The 23969-nt window shown below is 42.3% G+C and overlaps 1 protein-coding gene and 1 pseudogene across 2 annotated transcripts in view; one reads left to right on the top strand and one right to left on the bottom strand.

Moving 5' to 3' along the window:
- The window catches only part of USP22 (ubiquitin specific peptidase 22), a 58593-nt gene that overhangs the window by 15694 nt on the left and 18930 nt on the right, over positions 1–23969 (top strand). Inside the window, exons 2-4 of one of the 2 annotated variants that reach the window (XM_075994017.1) lie at positions 5573–5705; positions 18863–18976; positions 23585–23686. In XM_075994017.1, the coding sequence (XP_075850132.1) occupies positions 5573–5705; positions 18863–18976; positions 23585–23686 (349 nt within the window). The remainder of the gene's footprint in view (positions 1–5572; positions 5706–18862; positions 18977–23584; positions 23687–23969) is intronic. The other variant, XM_020281252.2, reaches the window with a different exon arrangement.
- On the bottom strand, positions 21256–23343 carry LOC142861847 (serine/arginine-rich splicing factor 4-like; annotated as a pseudogene).

The following is a 23969-nucleotide window of genomic DNA, read 5'->3' as shown; positions in this document are numbered from 1 at the left end:
GTTTTGCAGGGAATAAGATTCTAGGCTGGGCATTGTTTTGTTTCAGAAGAGTGAGAATGGGGCCCCAGTCTCTCCTTGCTTGTAAAGTCTCATTAGAGAAGTCTGGTGTTATTCGAATTGGCTTTCCCTTGTATGTTACTGGCTTATTTCGTCTTCCAGCTCTTAGAAGGGCCTCTTTAGTTGAGACTTTGGTCAGTCTGATGACAGCATGTCGTGACGTCTTCCTGTTTTCATTGAATCTCCCAGGGGTTCTCTGAGCTTCTTGAACTTGTATATTGAGATTTTGAGCAAGGCCTGGGAAATTTTCCTCTATTATATCTTCAAATAGCTTGTCCAACCCTTGAGTGTTGTCCTCTTCCCCTTTTTGTAATCATATGACTCTTACATTAGGTTTCTTCATATAATCCCACATCTCTTGTAGGCTTTGCTCTTTTCTCTTGTTTCTCTGCTCTATCTCTGTGACTGATTTATTTAATTGGAGGGTGTTATCTTCAATCTCTAAGATTCTTTCTTCTGTTTGATCTACCCTGTTCTTGAGACTTTCCACTGAATTTGGTAGTTCCCTGAATTGATTCTTCATTTTCAGGAGTTCTGTTAAACTTTTCTCATTGTGTCGATTTCTTTAGTGAACTTTTATTCCAGGTCCTGGAGGCTTTTTGTGGTTTCTTTGTGTTGGTTATTGAGTTGTTCTTGCAGATTGTTGAATTTTCTTATGGTCCACATTTGAAATTCCTCTTTTGTCATTTTGGTTGCCTGATTTTGGTTGATGTCTGTTTCTAAGGGGCTGGTGCTCCTCTTTGGGGATGTGTTTTCCATTTGGTTCTTCATATTTCTAGAGTTCCTTTGCTGATTTCTTCCCATGTCGATCAGTTGTTGTTTCTTTCCTTTAGGTTTTCGTTTGGGTATTCTCACGCCTTGTTTGGTTTCTGAGCTGATAGGTGGTGTCTGTGGGTGAGATTCCACCATTCCCTGTATAATGAGTCTGTAGGTGCTGTGAAAAGGGTGTGCTGGATGTCCTCCCTGTCAGTAGGTGGCGCTTGCTTGGAGGAACAACCTATGCTACTGTTTTTGTGTCCTGTAACCAGCTCTTGTTCTTCCAGAGAGGCACTCTAGTGCCTCAGGTGGTCGGTGGGGCCCTGGGACTTCCAGGTGTGTCCTCAGTGAGAGCCGGCCCAGGAGAGAGTCTGGGCGGAGTTTGGCTGGGTAAGCCTGCCCTCAGGCACCACCAATGCGGTTAGCAGGGGTCAAAGTTCTGTTCTCGCTTCTGAGAAAAGCTGTCAGGGAGGGGCTGCAATGGCCCGATCAATCAGAAAATCTGTGTGTGGGGGTGGGGCCTCGTCTCTTTCCACCCTCCCCAACTCCGCTACTCCTGGGCCTCTGCCAGCAGGCCAGACCACATGCCACCAGGCCTCCCCTGACTGTGATGCCGGTGGGGAGGTTCCCTGTGCAGGAACGCCACCTGGGCTGGGCTCACGGCCCCCCTTTTGTAGGAGGGTTGCCCTCTAGGACACTAATATGCCCCTGAAGGCACACACACCTTAGTAGGCTGTTCACATATATCCCTTCTGTGCCCCGGGCAATGCGAGACCTCGGTGCACGGGATCTGGTCTGCAGGTCTGACCTCTGGGTCCCAGAGTTCAAACTGTATCCCCACCAGGGAGAGGAGTGCCAGTCCCAGTTCACCCACTGGGAGCCCACGCTGGGTCTATGTCTCTCAGCCTCAGGGTCTGCCCCGTTCTCCTGGGATCACCGTGCCAGCAGCACCTGGGAGGGCTGGCGGGTAGAGAGCTCACAGTCCGAGTTCCCCTTAGTCAGCTGTAGGGCCCCAAAAGGTAAGGTCCCGTTCCCTGGACATGCCTCCGGCTGGTGGCTATATTGTTTCTCTGGGCAGCCACGGGTAGGGTCGGCAGAGGGGAGGAGGCAATATGGTGCCTGCTGCGCGGCTTAGTCTGTGCACACGGAGGTGCCCTGAGGGATTTGGGAGCCTGGTGCTGCGTCTGCTATTAGCTTACCGCTCACTGGCAGTGGCTGTGTCTGGGCTGGTGTCTGCAGGTCTCTCCACCCGCTGGGGAGCCCACCAGCAGTCCAAAATGCAGGGGAGGGGAAAGTTGACCGATTCATCTACCCTTCCCGCTGGTCTCTCGGCTGCTCCGACGGTCTCAGCTTCCAGTTCTCCTCCACAACCTCCTCCCGTGGGGTCTCCCGTGGTCTCAGGTACCCCTCCTTCTGACCCTTGTCCGCTGTATGCTTGTCTTCTTCTTTCTTCTAATTTCTGCTAGAATCTGTCTTTTCTGCAGAGACACTGTGTCTGGCGGTGTTTCTCGTCTGCCATCTTGATTCCCCGGTCCCCAGCCTTTTTGGCACCAGGGGCTGTTTTCATGGAAGACATGAAAACGGACTGGTGGGGAGTGGGGATGGTTTAGGATGATTCAAGTGCATTACATTTATTGTGTACTTTATTTCTATTACTATTACATTGTAATATATAATGAAATAATTATGTAATTCACCATAGGTTGAGGACCCCTGCCTTATAAGAAAGAAACATTGATTCCATAGAATTCCATATTATTTTTGAGCTCTCTGCTCAAATTCTGCCTCTCATATACAAACTTTTCTGATTTCCCCCAGTTCTCCTTAATTAGATATGGTGGTTCTCCATTTAATTTTCATAGCATTTTGTTTATATCTCAGTATATGCATATAGATTACTGTGTGTTTATTTTGAATTATGGGTCTTACTACTCTTAAAGCATATACCTTGATGACTCTTTATAAAGCAAATGTAACTCAAGTCACAGAGAGGAGAGTGGATGGCACCCAGCACTCCAGAAGTCCCTGGGTGCCTCTTCCTGGCCCTACCTTCTACCCCTGAGGGTTTCCGCTTTTCAGACTTGCATAGCCATCAGTAAGCTCTGCCTGTTCTTGTGCTTTTCGTATGAGAACCTGTGCACAGTGTGTACTTGTTTGTGCCTGGCCTTTGCTTGCTGTTAGATATGTGAGGTTCAGCCACACTGCTGAGTATACTGGAGGATCTTTGTCATTGTAGTATAATGTTGAGTAACTATGCCATGGTTTATTCTTTTCATATTTTTGTTTATTTTCAGTGTCGTGCTATTACAAACGATATTGCTATAAACATTCTTTTAGGTGTCTTTTGTTACGTGTAAACCTAGGGGTAGAATGGTTGGGCTATGGGGTAATATATCAGCTTAATAGTTGTTTTCCCTTAATTTACTTTTGAAACTAAGAAACTTAACAACAAATAGCAAGAATACTAAAATGAATATAATATGCATTTATCTAGATTAATCAGTTGCTAGATTTTTGCTAATTTGTTTTATGTCCCAATATACTTTTTTGGAGGAAATCATCTGAGAGCTGGATATAGACCCCTAACAGCAGGGACGTTCTCCTACGTAACCACAATACAGTTAACAGAAAAAGTTTAATTTTGAAACAATAATATCATGTAATATTTTACCCATATTTAAATACCCCAATTGTCCTAAAAATGACCTTTATGGCTTAAAAAAATGTGCATATGGGATTCAGTCCAGGGTCATATATTGTGTTTATTTTCATGAGTCTTTTTAGATTCTGTTCAGCTTTTGTCTTTCATTACAGTGATATTTTTGAAGAGTTCAGGTCAGTCACTTTGCAGAAGTTCCTTCAGTTTTGACTTGCCTTAGTGTTCCTCATGGGCAGATTCAAGGTGAGCCTTGCTGGTGGACGCTCCATAGGTGCCACTGTGTCCTCTTTACTTACCTGTCCCATTGGGGGATAAGTTTGGTTAAGGTGGAGTCAGCCAGAGTTCTCTGTAAAGATAACCTTCCCCCTTTTAACTGACAAATGTAGTCTCAGAGGTGATACTTTGAAACTGTAAATATCTAGTGCATCAGTACACACAAACATACATGTGTATGCAGTTGGTCTCCTCATCTGTGGGTCCAACCAAGTACAGATTGAAAATACTTGGTGGGGAAGGGGGATAAAAAAGGACAGTTGTACTTCCAGACACACATACAGACGGACAGTACATAAAGATTCTTTCCTTGTCATAATTCCCTCAAGAATGCAGTGCAACTATTATACAGCATGTACCTTGTATTAGATATTATAAGTACCCTAGAGATGCCTTAAACCATACGGGAGGGTGTGCACAGGTTGTGTGCAAATACTACAGCATTTTGTCTCAGGAACTTGAACATCCTCAGATTCTGGTATCTGCAGGGGCCCTGGAACCTATCCCCATGTATAACTTACTTTTTTATTGAGGTGAAATTCATATAACATAAAACTAGCCGTTTTAAAGTGAATAGTTCTGCAATGTGTGGTATGTCCCCAGTGCTGTGCAGGCGCTACTGCTACATCTCTATCGGGTTTTAGAACATTCTCATCTGTTCCCCGTTCTACATCTCCAAGTCACTGGCATCCTCAGATCCATGTCAGTGGATGTACCTATTCTGAGGATTTCATATAAATAGACTCACAGGATATATGGTCTTTTGTGTCTGGCTTCTTTTACTTATATTTCAAGGTTCATTGATATAGTGTGTGTCAGTACTTTCATTCTTTTTTATGATGGAATAATATTCCATTGTGTATTTGCCACAGTTTGTCCACTCATCCATTAATGAATAGTTGGGCTGTTTCCACTATTTTGGCTATTGTGAATGACCCAATATTTTTTTACCCAATGATTTTAGCATACACTGATGATTCTTGCCTGAATCAGTTATTACTATGATGATTATAAAATGAAGGGTGTATATTTTTGACTTTCTTAGGACATTTGTGAGATGGAATTCTCCTGTGAAGAAGACTTCTAAGATGTGTGTGTGTAGTATTAATTTGTTATGGACTTACGGATTTTCTTTTTATTCAGTATAGATTATTTATTCTTGTTGTTGTTCATTTTTATGCTCAAATTGTGCCCAAATTGCCCAGTGGGGATTCCTTAGGTTGGTTCACCCTATTAATGTGTCCTCTTAGTATTATAAGTCAGTGGCCTTTCTGGGTGATTAGAGCATGTAAGAATTGCTTGCATTGCACTCAGAATTGCTATGACCAAAATTTTAGGTTGCCTTCGTCTATTTCTTGGTAATAAACAGTTCCTTTTTCTTGTTCTTGTATATTTGCTTTAAGTCCCCCTCCCTTTTTCTTTTTTCTTCTAAATTTGCTGTAGTCTTGGTTATCAAACCTAAAATGATCTCCGGGTTAAGGGTGCCTGGATGTGAGTTGCCAGGCTGCAGTGGGGATGGGCACTGGGCTTGGGAAGTGCCCTATCGGACCTCTGGAGGAGAATGTGGGAAATATTCCAGTACTTGACAGGTTTCAGTGGCTGAGGTTGTGGACTGAGTTTTCCTATGTGGAGCTAGTTTTGAGCTAAATGAAGTAAGTCCATTTTGGGGGAATTGGGAGTATTAACAAGGTGATCTTTCAGAGTCATAAGACTTTGAGATGAAATTCCCTGTCCTTTCCTCCTGTTGCTGTACCGACTGTGGATCCCTTTGCTTGAGAACTCCTGTCATGCCATGCACTGCTTATTCTCCCCTTCTCTGCGTTTCAGGCAAAGTCCTGCGTCTGCCATGTCTGCGGTGTCCACCTGAACAGGCTTCATTCTTGCCTCTACTGTGTCTTCTTTGGCTGTTTTACAAAGAAACATATTCAGGAGCATGCAAAGTCAAAACGGCACAACCTGGGTAAGGCACCCTTGTGAAATGGGAATAGTCATTGCCCCCAACTTTCTGTCCTTTGAATTTTGATTTACAGTTTCTCTCTTCCAAAAATCTACTTTTCTTTTATCTAAAACAATTTGTGCCCTTCTTGTGAAAGTTTATGAAAGAGAAACTGAGCTCAAAAGGATCATGTACCCAGTTTGCCTTAACATTTGATGTGACCTTTAATAGTAAATGACAGCGGTTCACTGTTGATGCCCAGCTAACTTTCTTTGAAAAATTGATAAGACATCTTCAGTGCTGTCTCTGCTAATGAATTATTAGACCCTTGTCTTTCCCTTTGAAACACATAGTTAGGAATTAGATTAGGCAAAATGTTGCAAAGAAAGATCTTAATGCAGTATTAGGGTTATTGAAGTCAACATGGAGTTGGGTGTACACAGGTGATGTTTATTGCTTTCAGAAATGGGTTTTCATTGTTTCTAATGATATAGGTTCATGTAAAGGCTAGCTTAACACTTTATATGGTATTTAGATAAATTTACCTTTCATAGGCTTAAAAATTCAAACTCAGCCTACATTCTGGAAGTTTCATAAAACTTAAGTTTTTCTCTTGCTTTTATTTCCTGATTGTGGTCATTAAGTCTGTCTTTCTTTTCATCCTGTAAAATAGCATTTTCATTTGAATGTTTGTGAAGTTATTAGGAGTTCCTTCAGAAAATCACTTTCAAAGGGTCCAAACCAGAGACCTGTTTTAGGAAGTAATTCATGTGAGCCTAGCAGTTCCAGTTAAAGATATTTTTAGGCCCTTTTCCTCTAAAGTTCTGTAATCTGATGTTCTCTGGAAAACATTAGCCTAAAAAGTCCTAATTGAAAACAATATTATGCAAGTTTGTAAAGTCACTACCTTAATCTGTGTCCCTTAAAGCTGTCTATAAGCAGTACACACAGTAAAGGATAAATCCCATAGTTTTAACTGAGACTAACATAAGCAGTGTGTCTGATCTTTTTGTTAAAGAAGTGAGATGGTTTAAGGCAAAATAGATCTCCATCTTATATGTTTATGATCCAGGTGTTTTATTATGGACACATAATATGTTGTTTTACAACAGCTACAATTGTTGTAAAGGAAACATTTTTTTAATTTCTAGTTAACATGGTGATAGCTCATATTAAAGAAAGCATGAAAATTTACAAAACAAAATGTGTTCTTCGCTTTGTTTTGTAATTTACCTCAGATTTTGTGAGTATTTTAGAGCAACTGGGTCATCTCCAGTAGACATAACACATGTGCAACCAATAACTAATAGCAACTGTTTGCAAAAAGGCTACTTGGAACTGGCAACTCAGGTTATAACTATGAGCTCACCAACCTTTTTGGAAGGAAGGCTGGCGGCAAACTGCTCTCTGTCAGCTTCAGTCCGCAGGCTGCCTAACCCAAGGGGAGAGGGGGGCCATAGTGAGTGATGACTTCTTAACACTGAGTAACTGGGGGGAGAAGACACTGTGGACAGTGTGGATATGGTGGAATTCTGTGGCATCTACTAATGTAGACATTTGCTGTTAATAACATAAATGAGTATTCCTACCATATCTGATTCTCAGACCAGTTTAGGCTACTGTTACACCTGGGCTGTGCTTCAGTGTGGTTAAAAGGGTTATGGAAAATTGGAAATATATTTGGTGGGGTTTTTTTGTTATTGTTGTTGCTAGAATACAGTGGTACAGTCATAACTCACTGCAGCCTCAAAGCTGGGCTCAAGCTATCCTCCTGCCTCAGCCTCCCAAGAAGCTGGGATTACAGCTGTGAGCCACCGCACCTGGCCTGGACATATATTTGTATTTAAGAAAATTGTCTGAAGAATCTTATTACCCAGCATCATCTATAAAAATCAAAGGAAACATAAAACTGTGGTGTTAATTCATTTTAGCAGCCTGATAGATAAATTGCCTTTTTTGTTAGAATGAATGTTTGTATAAGGTTTTCTTTAAGAAACAACACCATGAAATGGGAGAAAGATCCAACTGTTCCCTATGTTATTTCCAGACCATGAATTTATTAAATGTTCCATTTGTATCTGTTAAAGCTAGAAATGAGTTTTATGTTTCCTTTGTGACATAATAGATAAATAGAATACACAGCTATACCCATGTCTTTGTTTCTGTGCTTTCTCTTTTAGGGGCCATTCTCATGCAGTCTTGTATTTGTATTGAGGAATGAGTTTCCCTTTGACTTTAAAACCACTTTAGCCGGGCGTGGTGGCTCACGCCTGTAATCCTAGCACTTTGGGAGGCTGAGGCGGGCGGATTGCTCAAGGTCAGGAGTTCGAAACCAGCCTGATCGAGACCCCGTCTCTACCAAAAATAGAAATAAATTAATTGACCAACTAAAAATATATATACAAAAAAATTAGCCGGGCATGGTGGCGCATGCCTGTAGTCCCAGCTACTCGGGAGGCTGAGGCAGGAGGATCGCTGAGCCCCGGAGATTGAGGTTGCTGTGAGCCAGGCTGACGCCACGGCACTCACTCTAGCCTGGGCAACAACGTGAGACTCTGTTTCAAAAAAAAAAAAAAAAAAAAAAAAAAAACCACTTTAGTCTTCATTTTGTGGGACAAAATAAATTTGGTTCTGAAACCTATATTTTCAGTAAATTTTCAATGTCAACATTTATGTGAGGAAGAAGAGCTCTCAGTCCTTTGTATTGGAAATTCGATAAAATAAAGCTTAAAAACCTGGCTTACACTTTGTTTTGTTTTCTGTGCTTTTCGTGTCAGGGCCAAGAAATCATTGTCAGATCCAATGTCATGAAGATTTCCCCCTTAACTTTCTTCTGTTTTATGGTTTTGGCTTTTAAGTTTAGGTCTTACATCCATTTTGAGTTAAGATTTGTGTATGGTGTTAGGTAGGCATCTAGCTTCATTCTTTTGCATGTGGCTATCAGTTTTTCCAGGACTGTTTGTTGAAGATTGTTCTTTCCCCAGGAAAGTCTTGTCACCCTTGTTGAAAAATCATTTGACCATATATGTGAGACTTTATTTCTGGGGTCTCTATTCTGTTGGTCTATATGTCTGTCCTTATGCCATTATAGTACCACACCATTTTGATTATTGTAGTTTTGTACTATGCAATCAGGAAGTGTGTGTCCTCCAACTTTGTTCTGTTTCAAGATTGTTTGGCTGTGTGGGGTCCCTTGAAAATCTGTATAGATTTCAGATGGATTTCTCTGTTTCTGCAAGAAACATTTCTGATATTTTGATAGGGATTGCATTAAATCAGTAGATCCTTTTGGGTATTATTGTCATTTTAGTTAACAACATGAAGTCTTCTAGTCCATGAGCACAGGATGTCTTTCCATTTATTTAGATCTTATTTAATTTCTTTTAGCAATAGTTTGTGATTTTTAGTGTTCAAGTCTTTCACCTCCTTGGTCAAATTTATTCCTGAGTGTTTTATTCTTTTTGGTGCTATTATAGATGGAATTGTTTTCTGAATTTCCTTTTCAGATTGTTTATTGCTAGTGTATAGAAAACTGCTCTTCGTGTGTTGGGGTTTTTTGGTTTGTTTTTTGGTTTCCCTCATTCATCTCTCAAGTGTGTTGGTTTTTGTATCCCGAAGCTGAGTTCTTTTATTAGCTTGAACAGGTTTTTGTTGGGGGATAGGAAGTAGAATCTTCAGGGTTTTTCTCTATGTATTAATATACTGGGCATCCCTAATCCTAAAATCCAAAATCTAAAATGCTCCAAAATCCAAAACTTTTTGAGCACTGACATGATACCACAAGTGGAAAATTCTACACATAAGTGCTTAACACAAAGTTTATGCACACAGTTATTTAAAATATTGTATAAAATTACTTTCAGACTTTGTGTATAAGGTGTATATGAAACAAATGAATATCATGTTTGGGCTTGGGTTTCATCCCTAAGATCTCATTGTATATATACAGATATTCTAAAATCTGAAATCTAAAACACTTGTGGTCCCAGGCATCTCAGATAAGGGCTACTCAGCCAATATAAGATCATGTCATCTGTGAACAAAGATAGTCTTTCTTTCTAGTGTGGCTACCTTTTATTTCCATTTCTTGCCTAATTGCTTTGGCTAGACATTGTAGTGCTGTGTCGAACAGAAGTGGTGAAAGTGGATGTCCTTGTCTTGTTCCTGATCTTACGGGAAAAGCTTCCAGCCTTTTAGCATTTAGTTTGATATTAGCTGTAGGTTTTTTCATAGACATCCTTTATCATGTTGAAAAAGTTCCCCTCTATTCCTAGTTTATTCAGTGTTTTTGTCATGAAAAGGGTGTTTGAGTTTTGTCAGATGCTTTTTCTGCATCAAGTGCAATGATCACGTGGTGTTTTTTCCTTTGTTCTGTTTATGTGTTGTACTACATGGATCGATTGATTTTATGTTCAACTATCCTTGCATTCCAGGAATAAATACCATTTGGCCATGGTATGTAATCCTTCTAATATGCTGCTGAATTTGCTTCACTAGTTTTTTGTGTGTTTTTTTTGTTTTTGTTTTTTTTTTTATAAAGATAAGAAATTTACTTGACTCATGGCTCTAGAGGCTGGGATGTTCAGGATTGAGTGGCCCCATTTGATGAGGACTTTGCTGCATAATTCCACGCAAGGCAAAGGGTAAGAGGGAGCCAGCAAGAGTTCGCTAGTATTTTGTTAAGGTCTTTTGAGTCAATGTTCATAAGGGATGTTAGTGTGCAGGTTTTTTGTCTGGCTTTGGTATCAGGAGAATGCTGTAAGTTAGGAAGTTTTCCCTCCTCTTCCATTTTTTGGAAGAGTTTGAGAAGCATTGGTGTTCTTTAAATGTTTGGTGAAGCTATCTGGTTCTGGGTTTTTATTTGTTGGGAGGTTTTTGATTAGTGATTCAGTCTCCTTTGCTAGTTACAGGTCTATTCAGATTTTTTATTTCTTAATGAGTCAGTTTTAGTATATTGTGTGTTTTCAGGAATTTATCCGTTTCATCTAATTTATTGTCATATAGTTGTTCACAGTGTTCTCCTAAAATCCTTTTTATTTTGGTGAGATCGGTAGTAATGTCCTCACTTTTCATTTCTAATTTTAGTCATTTGCATCTTCCCTCTTTTTTTTTTTTTGAGACAGAGTCTCGCTTGTTGCCCAGGCTAGAGTGAGTGCCGTGGCGTCAGCCTAGCTCACAACAACCTCAAACTCCTGGGCTCAAGCAATCCTTCTGCCTCAGCCTCCCGCGTAGCTGGGACTACAGGCATGCACCACCATGCCCGGCTAATATTTTTTTTTATATATATATATTAGTTGGCCAATTAATTTCTTTCTATTTATAGTAGAGACGGGGTCTTGCTCTTGCTCAGGCTGGTTTCGAACTCCTGACCTCGAGCAATCCGCCCGCCTCCCAGAGTGCTAGGATTACAGGCTTGAGCCACCGCGCCTGGCCTGCATCTTCCTTCTTGTTGTTTGTCAGTCTAGCTAAAGGTTTGTCAATTTTATCGATCTTTTCAAAGAAGAAACTTTTGGTTTCATTCATTTTTGTTGTGTTGTTTTTCTTTTCTCTCTTTTATTTATCTCCACTCTCATAATCTTTATTATTTCATTCTTTCTGCTAACTTGGTTTAATTTGCTCTTTTTTTCCCCCAGGTCCTTGAGATGTATGTTAGATTTTTGATTTTTGATCTTCCTTATAATGTAGGCATTTCAGCTATAAATTTCCCTTTTAGCACTGCTTTCATTGTATCCCATAAGTTTTGGTGTAATGTGTTTTCATTTGTCTTAAGACATTTTCTGATTTCCCGGTGGTTTCTTTTTTTTTTTTTGAGACAGAGTCTCACTTTGTTGCCCAGGCTAGAGTGAGTGCCGTGGCGTCAGCCTGGCTCACAGCAACCTCAGTCTCTGCGGCTCAGCGATCCTACTGCCTCAGCCTCCCGAGTAGCTGGGACTACAGGCATGCGCCACCATGCCCGGCTAATTTTTTTTTTGTATATATATATATATTTTTTTTAGTTGGTCAATTAATTTATTTCTATTTTTGGTAGAGACGGGGTCTCGCTCAGGCTGGTTTCGAACTCCTGACCTTGAGCAATCCGCCCGCCTCGGCCTCCCAAAGTGCTAGGATTACAGGCGTGAGCCACCACGCCCGGCCCGGTGGTTTCTTTTGACTCATTAGTGTTTTTGTTCAATTCCACATATTGTAAAATTTCCATTTATCTTCCATTACTGATTTCTAGTTTCATTCCATTGTGTTCAGAAAAGATTCTTTTATGACTTCAATAGTGTAGCCACTGTGGAAAACAGTTTGGCAGTTTATTAAAAAGTAAAACATTGGTGGCACATGCCTGTAGTCCTAACTATTTGGGAGGCTGAGGTGTTGAGGATCACTTGAGTCCAGGAGTTCAAGACCAGCCTGGGCAATATAGCAAGACCCTGTCTCTTAGGACAGAAACGTTAAACATAAAATTTACCATATGATCTAGCAGTTCCATTTCTAGTAATATACCCAAACATATTGAAAGCAGCAATTCAAATGGGTATCTGTACACCAGCAGTCATTGAGCATTATTCACAATAGCCAAAAGGTGGAAATAACCCAAGTGAACATCAGTAGATGAATAGACAAACAAAATATGATATATACGTCCCATGGCATGTTATTTGGCCATAAATAGAAATGAAGATGTGACAGATGGTACAACACAGATGAACCTTGAAGGAAGACATTACATTGAGTGAAATAAGCCAGACGTAAAATGACTGATACTATGTGGTTCTACTTATGTGAGAATGGGCTAATTCATAGACAAAAAGTAAGTTAGAAATTACCAGGGGCTGGTGTTGGACATGAAGAGTTAATGCTTAATGGTCACAAAATTTTTGTTTGCGGTAATGAACAAGTTTAAAAAATAGATAATAGTAATGATTGCATGACACTGTGAATATAATTAATGCCACCGAATCGCATACTTAAAAAGGGTTTAAAATGGCACATTTTATGTTGTGTATATTTTACCACAATAAAAACAACATATCCAAAAGTCATCGAATTGTTTAAATGGGTGAATTGTGTGGAATGACTCAATAAAATGGTCTTTTTAAAAAGTTATAAGTCATGTGACTGTGGATCCTGCAGGCCTGGGGGGATGAAAGTTGTGAAAGAGATTTGAGATTGAGGTTTTTAACCCAACAGGACTTTTTAGTAAGCTGAAAGTGAGTGTTAATTGCCCAAAGAAGATTATTCTTACAGTATAATATGATAAAAATATATGGAGATATTAAAAGACAGTTGGATAACATGCTTATTCTCTTATATATCAGTGAATTCAGATTGTCCGGTGAGCCATGCTTGGGGAGCTTGAGAGTGGCACTGCAGCTGCTTCATGAACTGCATTGTTGTAGGGTTGGCAGTGTTGTACCTGTGTACAGGTGGGCCACTGAGGCTGAGGTGGGCTGTCATGCTTGGTGCTGGTGTGTGGTGAATAGATACTCTGTGCAACAGCTTTTGACAGGTGTGAGAGAGGTATCTTGTATAGACCATGTAGCCAAGAGATGGCAGAGCCAAGATTTGGGTCCAGGCTTGTTAGAGCACAATGCCTGTACTCTTTCTTTAGCAATATATGATCTCAGCTTCCATATTCCCTATTCTCTCCCCCACCACCCAACCATATTAATGTGGAGGCTGACTGCCACTCTAGAGCAGGTCACAGAGTCCTGCCTGAGTGTGTATTAATGGGCTTGGATGCTGCTCTTGAGGAGGAAGGCATGGGGCCATTGGGAAAGCACTGGTGTCAGGTGCATTGAGGGGAAGGGGGCAGGGAAGGAAAGCTTAAATGTGTAAAACTGGCCTGGTGTCCTGGCTCACACACTTTGGGAGGCTGAGGTGGGAGGATAGCTTGAGCCCAGGAATTTGAGGCTGCAGTGGGCTATCATGATGCCATGGCACTCTAGCCCAGGCAACAGAGTGAGACCCTGTCTCCCAAAAGAAAAAAAAAACATGTAAAACTAATATGTGAGAAAAATAAAAATGAGAAGCTGCAATTCTCTTACCTCACAGGTTTGTCTGGGCCTTCCGGATGTGCTGAGTACAGATTCCTCTCTGCCTCTGCCATCATCCCAGAGCAAGTTCACAGGCTGTGAATAATTGGCTGTCTTCCTGTGGGGCGGGAGGTTGCAGAATGTTCAAAGGCGGTTCAGTTGAGCGTCCTGATGTTGCATTGGGAACAAGGAATATTGGTTTCCTTGTGGCTAAGTTTTTCAGCATCATAAGGAATATCCAATAGTACAATAAAGTGGGAGCAGAAGTGGACTGTTAGAGAGTTTACTCCCCTGGGCATGAGGTTTTTAGCTGGAGCAGCATGAGGGGCCTAAGGTGTGAGTCCTGCCTGAATATTGTAGGTGCTACTCTTAGAAACAGAATGTTAGTAGCAGTCGGGTCTGTGTTAGAGACCTTGTGGAAGGTGAGAAGAAGATGGCATGGGATGAGAAGCGGCTGACTAAAGGCTTCACTTCCTCAGTTCCAACCTGCCCTGCAAAAAAAACTGCCATAATGGAATGTGGTAAAAGTCACGCTTCAGGAAAAAGAACTTGGCTAGGCGCCGTGGCTCACACCTGCAATCTTAGCACTTTAGGAGGCTGAGGCAGGAGGACTGCTTGAGCTCAGGAGTTCGGGACCAGCCCGAGCAAGTCTCTACTAAAAATAGAAAAATTAGCTGGGCACAGTGGTGGTATGTGCCGGTAGTCCCAGGTACTCAGAAGGCTGAGGCAGGAGGATCGCTTGAGCCCAGAAATTTGAGTTCTCAGTGAGTTATGATGACACCACTGTACCTGGGGTGACAGAGCAAGACTCTGTCTCAAAAAACAAACAAACAAACAGAAAAAACCAGCAACTTATTCTTACTTGGTCAGTTAGTTGGGTTTGCTGGTGTACCACATCGGAGTGGTAGGCATGCTACACTGAATGTTAGAGTTGTAGATAATAACTGAGGCCTGTGCAGTATAGAGCAGAGTCCTGGAGCTGTTTGATTTCAGACTTTTTATTTTCATGCAGGTTTTTGTTTTATGTTGAGTCACCAAGGTACTGGGATTTTGCCTGTATGAGCCACACAAGGACTAAAAGTGATGCCTTTAGCTTTGTCTGTCATCTTAGAAGTGTTGTTTCAGTTACCCAAGAAAGGAGTGTGAGCATGGGGGTGGGGGTGTCAGCCCCTTCTGAGTTGAGGGCTGTGTCTGCCCCCATCCTCAGGTGGGATGCATGGTGCCTCTGCCACTGGGTGGCTTGGGGAGTCCCATGTAAGCTAATGTGTAAATCAGAAGCAGACACCATCCCTCTACCAGTAGGAGAGTCCCTGCCACACAAGGGCTGTCTCAGCATCCTTTGGATAATGTTTTGTTCTCATTTTAGGTAGATTCCTATACTTTAGCCATTTTTCTTGGCACAGTCAAGGCTTTGTCCTTACAACAGATATTTTTGACTATGAAGTAATTTTCCAGGGAAACTGTCTTGATTATAGGTGTTGATTTGGATTTTAAAATTTTATATTGAAGTAAAATTCATATTCCAATTAACCATTTTAAAGCATACATCCAGTGGCATTTAGTACATTTAGAGTGTTGTGCACTAACCACCTCTCAACACTTTTTCACACCTCAGATGAACACCTATGTCCGTTAACTGATCACTGCGCGTTCTTCCCTCCCCTGTCTCTGATCTGCTTCTTGACTGTGCATTTGCCTGTCCTGGATATTTCGTATAAATGGAATCATACGATATGTTATCCTTGGTGTCTGGCTGCTTTCTCTTCATGTGTTTCTGAATGTGTAGTATGTATTAGTTTTTCTTTTTTTTGAGACAGAGTCTCGCTTTGTTGCCCAGGCTAGAGTGAGTGCCGTGGCGTCAGCCTAGCTCACAGCAACCTCAAACTCCTGGGCTCAAGCGGTCCTTCTGCCTCAGCCTCCCGAGTAGCTGGGACTACAGGCATGTGCCACCATGCCTGGCTAAGTTTTTCTATATATATTAGTTGGCCAATTAATTTCTTTCTATTTATAGTAGAGACGGGGTCTCGCTCTTGCTCAGATTGGTTTCAAACTCCTGATCTCAAATGATCCACCCGCCTTGGCCTCCCAGAGAGCTAGGATTACAGGCGTGAGCCACCACGCACGGCCTGTATTAGTTTTTCATTCCTTTATGTATCTCAATAATACTTCATTGTGTGGCTACACTACATTCTTTATCCATTCATCTGTTGATGGACATTTGGGTTGTTTCCATCTTTTTGCTCTTAGCAATAGTGCTGCTGTGAACATTGTATGTAATTCTGGGTAGACAAGTTCTCATTTCTCTTGGCTATATACCTGGAAATAAAATGGCTGGATCATATGGTAATTAAGAGTTTAACTTTTGTGAAAGCATCTTTTCCTCTGCAGCTGCATCATTTTAATTCCTACCAGCAGTGTATGAAGGTTCTAGTTTCTCTACATCTTTGCCAACATTTAACTTTTTTTTCTTTTTTTAATAGTCATCCTAGTGGGTGTGAAGTGGTAACTCATTGTGGCTTTGATTTTCATTTTTTTAATGACCAGTAATAGTGAACATTTTTTCATCTGCTTTGTTGGGCCATTTGTGTATGTTTGGAGAAGTATCAGTTCAAGTCTTGCCCATTTTTTAAGTGGGTTGCTTGTTTTTTTTGTTCCTTATTGTATATACACACATGTATGTATTCTGCATGGTTGACCCTTATCCAGTAGGTGATTTGCAAATGTTTCTCCTGTTCTGGAGGTTCATTTTCTTGATAATGTCCTTTGATGTGCAGAATCAGATGTTTTTAATTCAAGTCCAGTTTTTATTTTTTCTTTTGTTGCTCATGCTTTTGGTGTTGAACCTGTTGCCAAATCTAAGGTCATAAAGAATTATCCCTGTGTTTTTTTCTAAGTTTTTATACTTTTGGCTCCCATATTTAGATCTGTGATCCATTCTGAATTCATTTTTGTATGTGATGTTGAGGTAAGGATCCAGCTTCGTCGTTTTTTCTTGCGGGGAGGGAGATGGGTTCCTGCTCTGTTGCCCAGGATAGGGTGCAGTGGCATTATCACTGCAGCTCACTGCAGGCTCAGGTGATCCTCCCAGCTCCTATCTCATCAGCTGGGGCAGCTGGGATGGAGGACAGGCCTGAGCCAGCGTGCCCAGCCTGCTTCATCCTTTTGTGTGTGGATATCCAGATGTCCCAGCTGTTTGTTAAAGAGACTGTCCTTACCCCCTTTGAATGTCCTGGCATCTTGTTGACCTCAGCTGGTTTTATACACTGTGGGAGTGTTGCTGTGTGAAAGTGCCTTGAAGAAGAGCTTGGTCTACGAGGGCTTAAACACACTGCGATGATTCTGCATCTTCCCCAGGGTAGTGTTTTTGTTGTCGGCTATACTTGGCACATTTGCCATTGAATGCTTCTGCTTTATTGAAAACTCTCATTGTCCTTATTGTAAGCTTGTCTCTGTCAAGATTTTTCTCTGATATCTACATGCTAGGAATCATACTGCTAGGGAATATGTAAAGGCAGGCTGAGCTCTCCTTAAAAGCTCTGATGATGACTTTAAAATTGTTGGAATTTGTCAGTTTTTTGAGAGGAGCAGAGTATACCCATGGGATTCTAAAATTGCTATTTTGAGTTTTAGTACCATGTTTCCCCGAAAATAAGACCTACCCTTAAAATAAGCCCTAGGAGGATTTCTAAGCCCTACTCCGAAAATAAGACCTAGTGATGGGCGTGGCTATGCAGCATATCTGCACAACCCATGCATTTCGTCGGGTAGCGGTAAGGAAGATGAGCAGCCCTTCTCATCTGCCCCATCATGACAGCTACTATCCCAGAGGTGACCAGAAAAGGTGCGGACAGCCCCACCAACAAGGTTGGCTCCCCTGTCATGTCCCAGCCATCTTGTGTGTGCTGCAAGCGGAGGCTTTGAGGGGAAAATAACACATCCCCTGAAAATAAGCCCTAGGGTGTCTTCTTGAGGAAAAATAAATATAAGACCCTGTCTTATTTTCCGGGAAACACGGTAGATCAGCTTTAGAGGACTTTAAAGATCTACCACAATATTAATATAAGTCATAGTGACTTAAGACATAAAATATAGTTAAAATCATGATTTTTTTAAAAGACATTACTGTTTATCAGGAGACGCACTTGAATTATGTACTAATTTAATCGTCACACAAGCCTATGGGGCGTTGGTGCTGTCACTGTCAACATTTTACCAAACTGAGGCTGGAGAAGTGGAGTGATTGATCACGGTGCATCACTGTTGCGTGGCAGTGCTAGGAGTCATGCCAGTCATCTAGGTCTGTGCCCTTCACTGCCTTGCCTCCCAGACATCTGACGGTGCACAGTGAATTGCAGCCTGCTACTGCGCACCCCAGTTTTTTTTAATTGTTGAATTGAGAGAGGACCTTTCTTCCAGGCATTCAAAAGACATTATCTTATTTATTTTTATAATAAAGTAATTAAGAGCCCTGGTAGTAGTCCTATCTTTTATTTTCTGGATGATGTAGTTGAGAAAGTACATAAGACCCGCCCAGATGTGGGCAGCAGACAGCTCTGGGTCACGAAGTCAAGGTCATTCTACTAAGTGAAATATCACAAGAATGGAAAAACAAACACCACATATACTCAATCATTAAATTGGTTTTAACTGATCAACACTTAAGTGCACTTATATAACATTCATCAGGTGTCAGGCAGGTGAGGGGGAGGGGATGGATGGATACACTTGAAGCTCTGACTCTGGTGGGATGATATTAGTATCAGGAATCCTAGATGTAGTGAAGCTTAGTGGTTACTCTATGCCAGTTGGTCAGAAATATTTATGAATTTAAAATATTCTATGAATTTTTACTACTGTTTTAAATATTACACATTCGGAGAAGAAAGCAGAGGTCCCTGTACTCAATATTAACTCCTTTGGTATGTGTGCTGCCTCTCTCTCTCTCTGTCTCAGATTCCTCAGCCCTTGGCAGGAGCTTCCAGACACAGTACACCTGCTCAGCCTCAGCTATGAAACCCCACTGGACTGCGTCAGAGTTAAGGAGATGCTGCCAGCAGTTGATGTCTAAAAACCTTCACTTTAGTGTTTAACTCTGTCTTAAGGCATTCTCTTATAGTTTCTAATTAAGCTTTATATTTCTTCCTTCCGTTCTCTTTTCAGCCATCGATCTGATGTATGGAGGCATATACTGCTTTTTGTGTCAAGACTACATCTATGACAAAGACATGGAAATAATCGCCAAAGAGGAGCAGCGGAAAGCTTGGAAACTGCAAGGTGTGGTTCTGCCCAAGTTTACCTGCCTGATCTCTCAACCTGCAGTTCTCTCATGCCTGTTAAGGGCAGACCTCAGAAAGAGAAGCACCTAGGGAGTGTGTGGGAGTGGAAGGTGGTGATTTGGTGGGAAGAGACCCCACCTGCTTGCTCCTGCCCCTAGGCCCATGGTGGAGTCAACTGAAGTAATAGGTGTGGCAGGGGAGGGGCTGGCTCTGCCTTTTGCTCAGCTTCCCTGTGCCCTGGGACTGTTTCCTCGGGCACTTCCCTCTCCTAGGTCTGCTGTGGGATTGAGAAAGAAGAACATACAGCAGCACTTAGGTCTTCCAAGGCCTATTTGCAGACGTGGAGCTGAAGCAAACAAAGTTGTGTTGTATCTCATCTGGTGGCCAGGCCATTCATTGTCCAGAAATCTCCAAAGAGTAGTTTGCCCTCAGCTTTGCAGTATCTGGAAAGCTCTCTCTCCATAGTAGTATTAGTAATAACTATAAATACATAAACACACCTGCTTCCTTACAGAAGGGTAGACCATTTTGCTGATTGAATTGTTGTAGAATCTCTTTTAAAACTCCGGAATGGGCCGGGCGCTGTGGCTCACGCCTGTAATCCTAGCTCTTGGGAGGCCGAGGCGGGCGGATTGCTCAAGGTCAGGAGTTCAAAACCAGCCTGAGCAAGAGCGAGACCCCGTCTCTACTATAAATAGAAAGAAATTAATTGGCCAACTGATATATATATAAAAAAAAAATTAGCCGGGCATAGTGGCGCATGCCTGTAGTCCCAGCTACTCGGGAGGCTGAGGCAGAAGGATCACTCGAGCCCAGGAGTTTGAGGTTGCTGTGAGCTAGGCTGACGCCACGGCACTCACTCTAGCCTGGACAACAAAGCGAGACTCTGTCTCAAAAAAAAAAACAAAAAAAAAAAACTCCGGAATGTTTGGGTGATGTTAAATCTGTGTCAACAGATAGAAATTGCCAAATAGAAAACAGAATAGTGTATCACTTAACCATCCTGGACGGTTTGGACTCTTGTTCTGTTGTGGGGTGCCCCTGCTGCTGTGTTACTAGTGTGGGTTTCTCACTTACTGTCAGTTCCTTGCCCCACATTCACTTTTTTTTCCCTAAGCAAAAATAGTCTTTATTCATATTTAATGGAAACAGGGTCACTATACTTTGCAAGATGGGGAAAAATAGAATTTAAAAAATTCTTTTCTTTTTAAATATAAAACAATATAATCACAATACTAGAATGTGGAACAGTTTATTTCCTATGGGTTACTACAGGTATCAGTTTTCCTCAACCATGCTATTCACAACTTTGTTAAGTCTAAAAATAAGAAACCAAAGTGGCAGGAAACTTAAGACTTAGACTTTCACTAAATGACATACATCACAGGGCATCATCGATTCAAGAGCAAATATGGTTGAGTGACCATACCTACCTATGTCATCCTTCCAGCCTTGGCACCGTCCAGGCACTGAGCTCCTGCAGGAAAGAAAGGCCAGGCCTGAAACCCAAGACGTTTCGGATATTCTACTCATGTAAAGGGAGGTTTTCAAAGAGAAAATTTTTTTCAGTCAAGCAGGAATGCTTTACTGAGAGGAAGCACTTAGATTCGACAATTATAGACACACCATTAGGAGAGTTAAAAATGTATGGCAGTGTCATGTTCTACTTCAGTCACTTGTGCTTTGACTACCAGACATGTACAAAAAAGATTCTTGAGTAGTTCCAGCTGTGGTCATAGCCAGTTAGAACCTTGAGTGGAACCTAGTTCTAGACCAGGAAGGTGATCTGAAAACAGACCTAGATTGAGACTTGGACCAAGATCGGGTTTTTGAAGCTGACTTTGATCTTGGAGCGTGATTCTGATGGAAGGTTTGGTTTCGATTTGGAATTTGGTCTTGACCTAGACTGGGACTCCTGATTGTACCAGCATCCTCATTCTCCTCCAGCCTTCCCTCCAGCCAGACTAGGATTTGGCAAGTGCCTGCTCCTTTGACTCTGTGCGGGACTGTGATTGGGACTGGGAGTAGTCAGTGTCTTCCTCCTTTTTCTTGCTGCTGCCTGCCTTGCTGTCTTAATCACTGCCTCAGCTTCTGTTCCTCTCACTCTTGCTCCAGCTCTCTTCCCTGCTTCTCATCCTGCCCTTGCTCTTTCTGTGGCTCCTGCTGCCCCTCTGCTGTAGTTGTGGCTGCGACTCTTGAGGAGGCCCTTCTGGCTCCAGCTCCCGCTCACACTCCCTTGCTTCTCCTCCACTGTCCTCTGCTGACTCCTGCTCTGACTCATCCTTTTACTTTTATGCCTGCTGGGCCTCTGGCTCTTGGATGTCCCAGCACTGTCATTGCTCTGGATCTTCTCTTCAGCTTGGGCTTTGCTTTTGCTGTGGCTTTTGCCTGCGCTGCATCTGTGGCTCTTGTCCTTGCTGGGCGCCTGCTTTTCTTTTTCTTGCTTTGACTCCAGCTCTGGCTACGGCTGCGGCTCTTGCTTTGGGAGTAGGAGCCCAGCCTGGATAGGGATCTACTCTTAGAATGACTGCTTTTGCTGCTGCCACTTTAGCTTTGCTCTTACAGAAATGTCTGCTTTGAGAGTGAGACCTTGAATGGCTCTGGCTCCTGGATTAGGACTGGCGTGGTCAGGAACCTGACTTGTCTTTAACTAATCTGATTTTTCTGCCATTGACTTCAGTTCCATCTAACTTTTCCAAAGCTCTTTTCATATCAGAATAAGATACAAATTCAGTCACCCCTTCGTTTTTTCGTCCCTTATGAGGAGCTGCATAAGTCACTTCTCCTATCTGATGCATATAATCCTTTAGGTCTTGATAGCTGCACTGACTTGACACATTCTCCGCAATAAGTCTGTACTCTGTACAGGTAGGAGGGCTATATTTATCTCGGTCACTTCTTCTATAACCATATCCATTGCCTCCAGAACTGTAACTGCCATCTCATGTGGGCCGCAGGCATGCTCAACAATTACTCGCTCACCACAGAGGTCTTTGCCGTTCAGTTCATAAACAGCATCTGCATCACACAGATCATCAGACTCCACAAAGCCATATCCATTCTTCTGATCCACTTCGGGGATCTTCCCCTAGCCCTAAGGAAGCGCTCCATACTGTAAGGTTTTTCGGCGGTGGCGAAAAGAAAAGAGACACAGAAAGAGAAAGAGTGGGGGGCCAAACCACGTGGCTTTATTATACACTCGTGGACGAGGTTCTGGGGCCCCAAGAGCGGGGCCCCGGAAGTCGCCGCAGTTTGAAGGGGCTGAGGCCTTTTATATCCTTTGGGCCTGGCTAGGGACTTTTGGCGGGAAGAGCTGGGGATTTTAGGAGGGGCTGGAGGTGTTTGTGGAATCCAGGAGCCAAAACATTCTTATCTAGGTGGACATCTGGGTGTGGATCCTCTCAGCAGGGCCTGACAGCTTTGTCCTTGGCGGGTCTGGTCTCATGAGTCTTCTCTTTTTGATCCAGGGAAGGGAGGGGGCCCGCCACCAGCCTTACACATACCGCACTTGCAGGCCTGGTAGCTTGGGGGGCCAGTGTATACCCACAGCCTTCAGGCAACTACGGTGGTGACTGGCCCTGGCCCCGACTCCCCTACATGGTGGTGGCAACAATGAGCAGGTGGTGGGATGGACACCCACATTCGCTCTTTATTGGCTACATAGAATCAGAGATATGCAAACATTATATGACCTTGTTCTTTATCATTTCTTTCCTCTTGGTTTCCCAATTTTTTCTTCTTTTTTTAGTTTTTAGTTCCAACAAATGCCCATAGTTGTTTACAGTGCCTGTGATGGGTATCGTTTGTCCCAGTTGATGGGTGAGCATCTTATCTCCCAAGTAGCAGAACAGTTATTGTTTGCAAAGGGAGCATGTTTTGCATGACACCTGGCAGGTGTTGTACATTATTCTTGCCTTGATTGGTCTGATTAAAAGCATTCTAATTTTTTGAGAATGGAAGAATAGAAATAGGTGAACTCAGTCATAAGCATTATTTGGTTTTAACAAATCTTTTGTGGAGAGTAATCTTTTTGATTTGTATTTCCTATTTTTCACCCCTCAAATTTTAATAACATTGCAACTAAGTGTGGGTATATCTCTATTAGTCAGAAATTTTAGGTAGCATGGAACAAGTACTTCTCAGTGAATAGGGTATGTGTTAGGATATGTGATGCTTATTAGCATTTTTACCATTCTTGGTGTGAATATTTTATGGCATATGATTGTTCAACAGTTAGATCTATTTTATTTTGCTCAAAAGCACGTTTTCTCTCTGATAGTTTGACTCATTCTCAGTTGCTAAGTAGTTCTTGTTGGTGCCGGTTCTGTAGTCTCTGGCACTGAAGGGCATCTGAAAAACAACCATCTTGGCTTCATTGTTGGGGTATCTTTGATTGGAGGTGTTTCTCAGCACACACTCCAAGAAAAATCCCTTCAAGTGTTCTGTTTAGCCCATCTCAGCACAGTAGAGTTTTAGAAAGCCCAAATGTTAGGGATAACTCTCTTTGAAATACAGCCTGATAGATGATACATGACCATGTTTATTTATAAACACACTTGGTGACAGTTTAGCTAACAGCACCTGGCACTGTCCTTTATCTGCTTAGGCGTTGGAGAGAAGTTCTCAACTTGGGAACCAACCAAACGGGAGCTTGAACTGCTGAAGCACAACCCAAAGAGGAGGAAGATCACCTCTAATTGCACCATAGGTGAGTCAGGGCCATGTGCACAGAGCCTGCTCTGTTTTCACTCTTAGGCTTCTTCCTCGGAGTTTAAAAGTGAATGTAAAGTTATGGGTTTCGTAACTCCATGGTGTGTGACTGTCACTCATCAGTTTGCTCCACAGCCAGGTTGTGACACCTGTTCTCTGTGGGGCCCTGTGGGAGACTTGGGGAGCAGTGGCTAGTGGGAATGGTCCCTGCCCCATGGCTTCAGATTCTGTGTGTGTCTTTATTTACATTTCATCTGGGCAGGTTGAAGCTGGGTATAGTC

Source organism: Microcebus murinus, chromosome 18 (genome assembly GCF_040939455.1).
Source record: "Microcebus murinus isolate Inina chromosome 18, M.murinus_Inina_mat1.0, whole genome shotgun sequence".
NCBI lineage: Eukaryota > Metazoa > Chordata > Mammalia > Primates > Cheirogaleidae > Microcebus > Microcebus murinus.
Note: the sequence above shows the minus strand (reverse complement) of the source record. Positions and strands in the feature narration are given on the sequence as shown.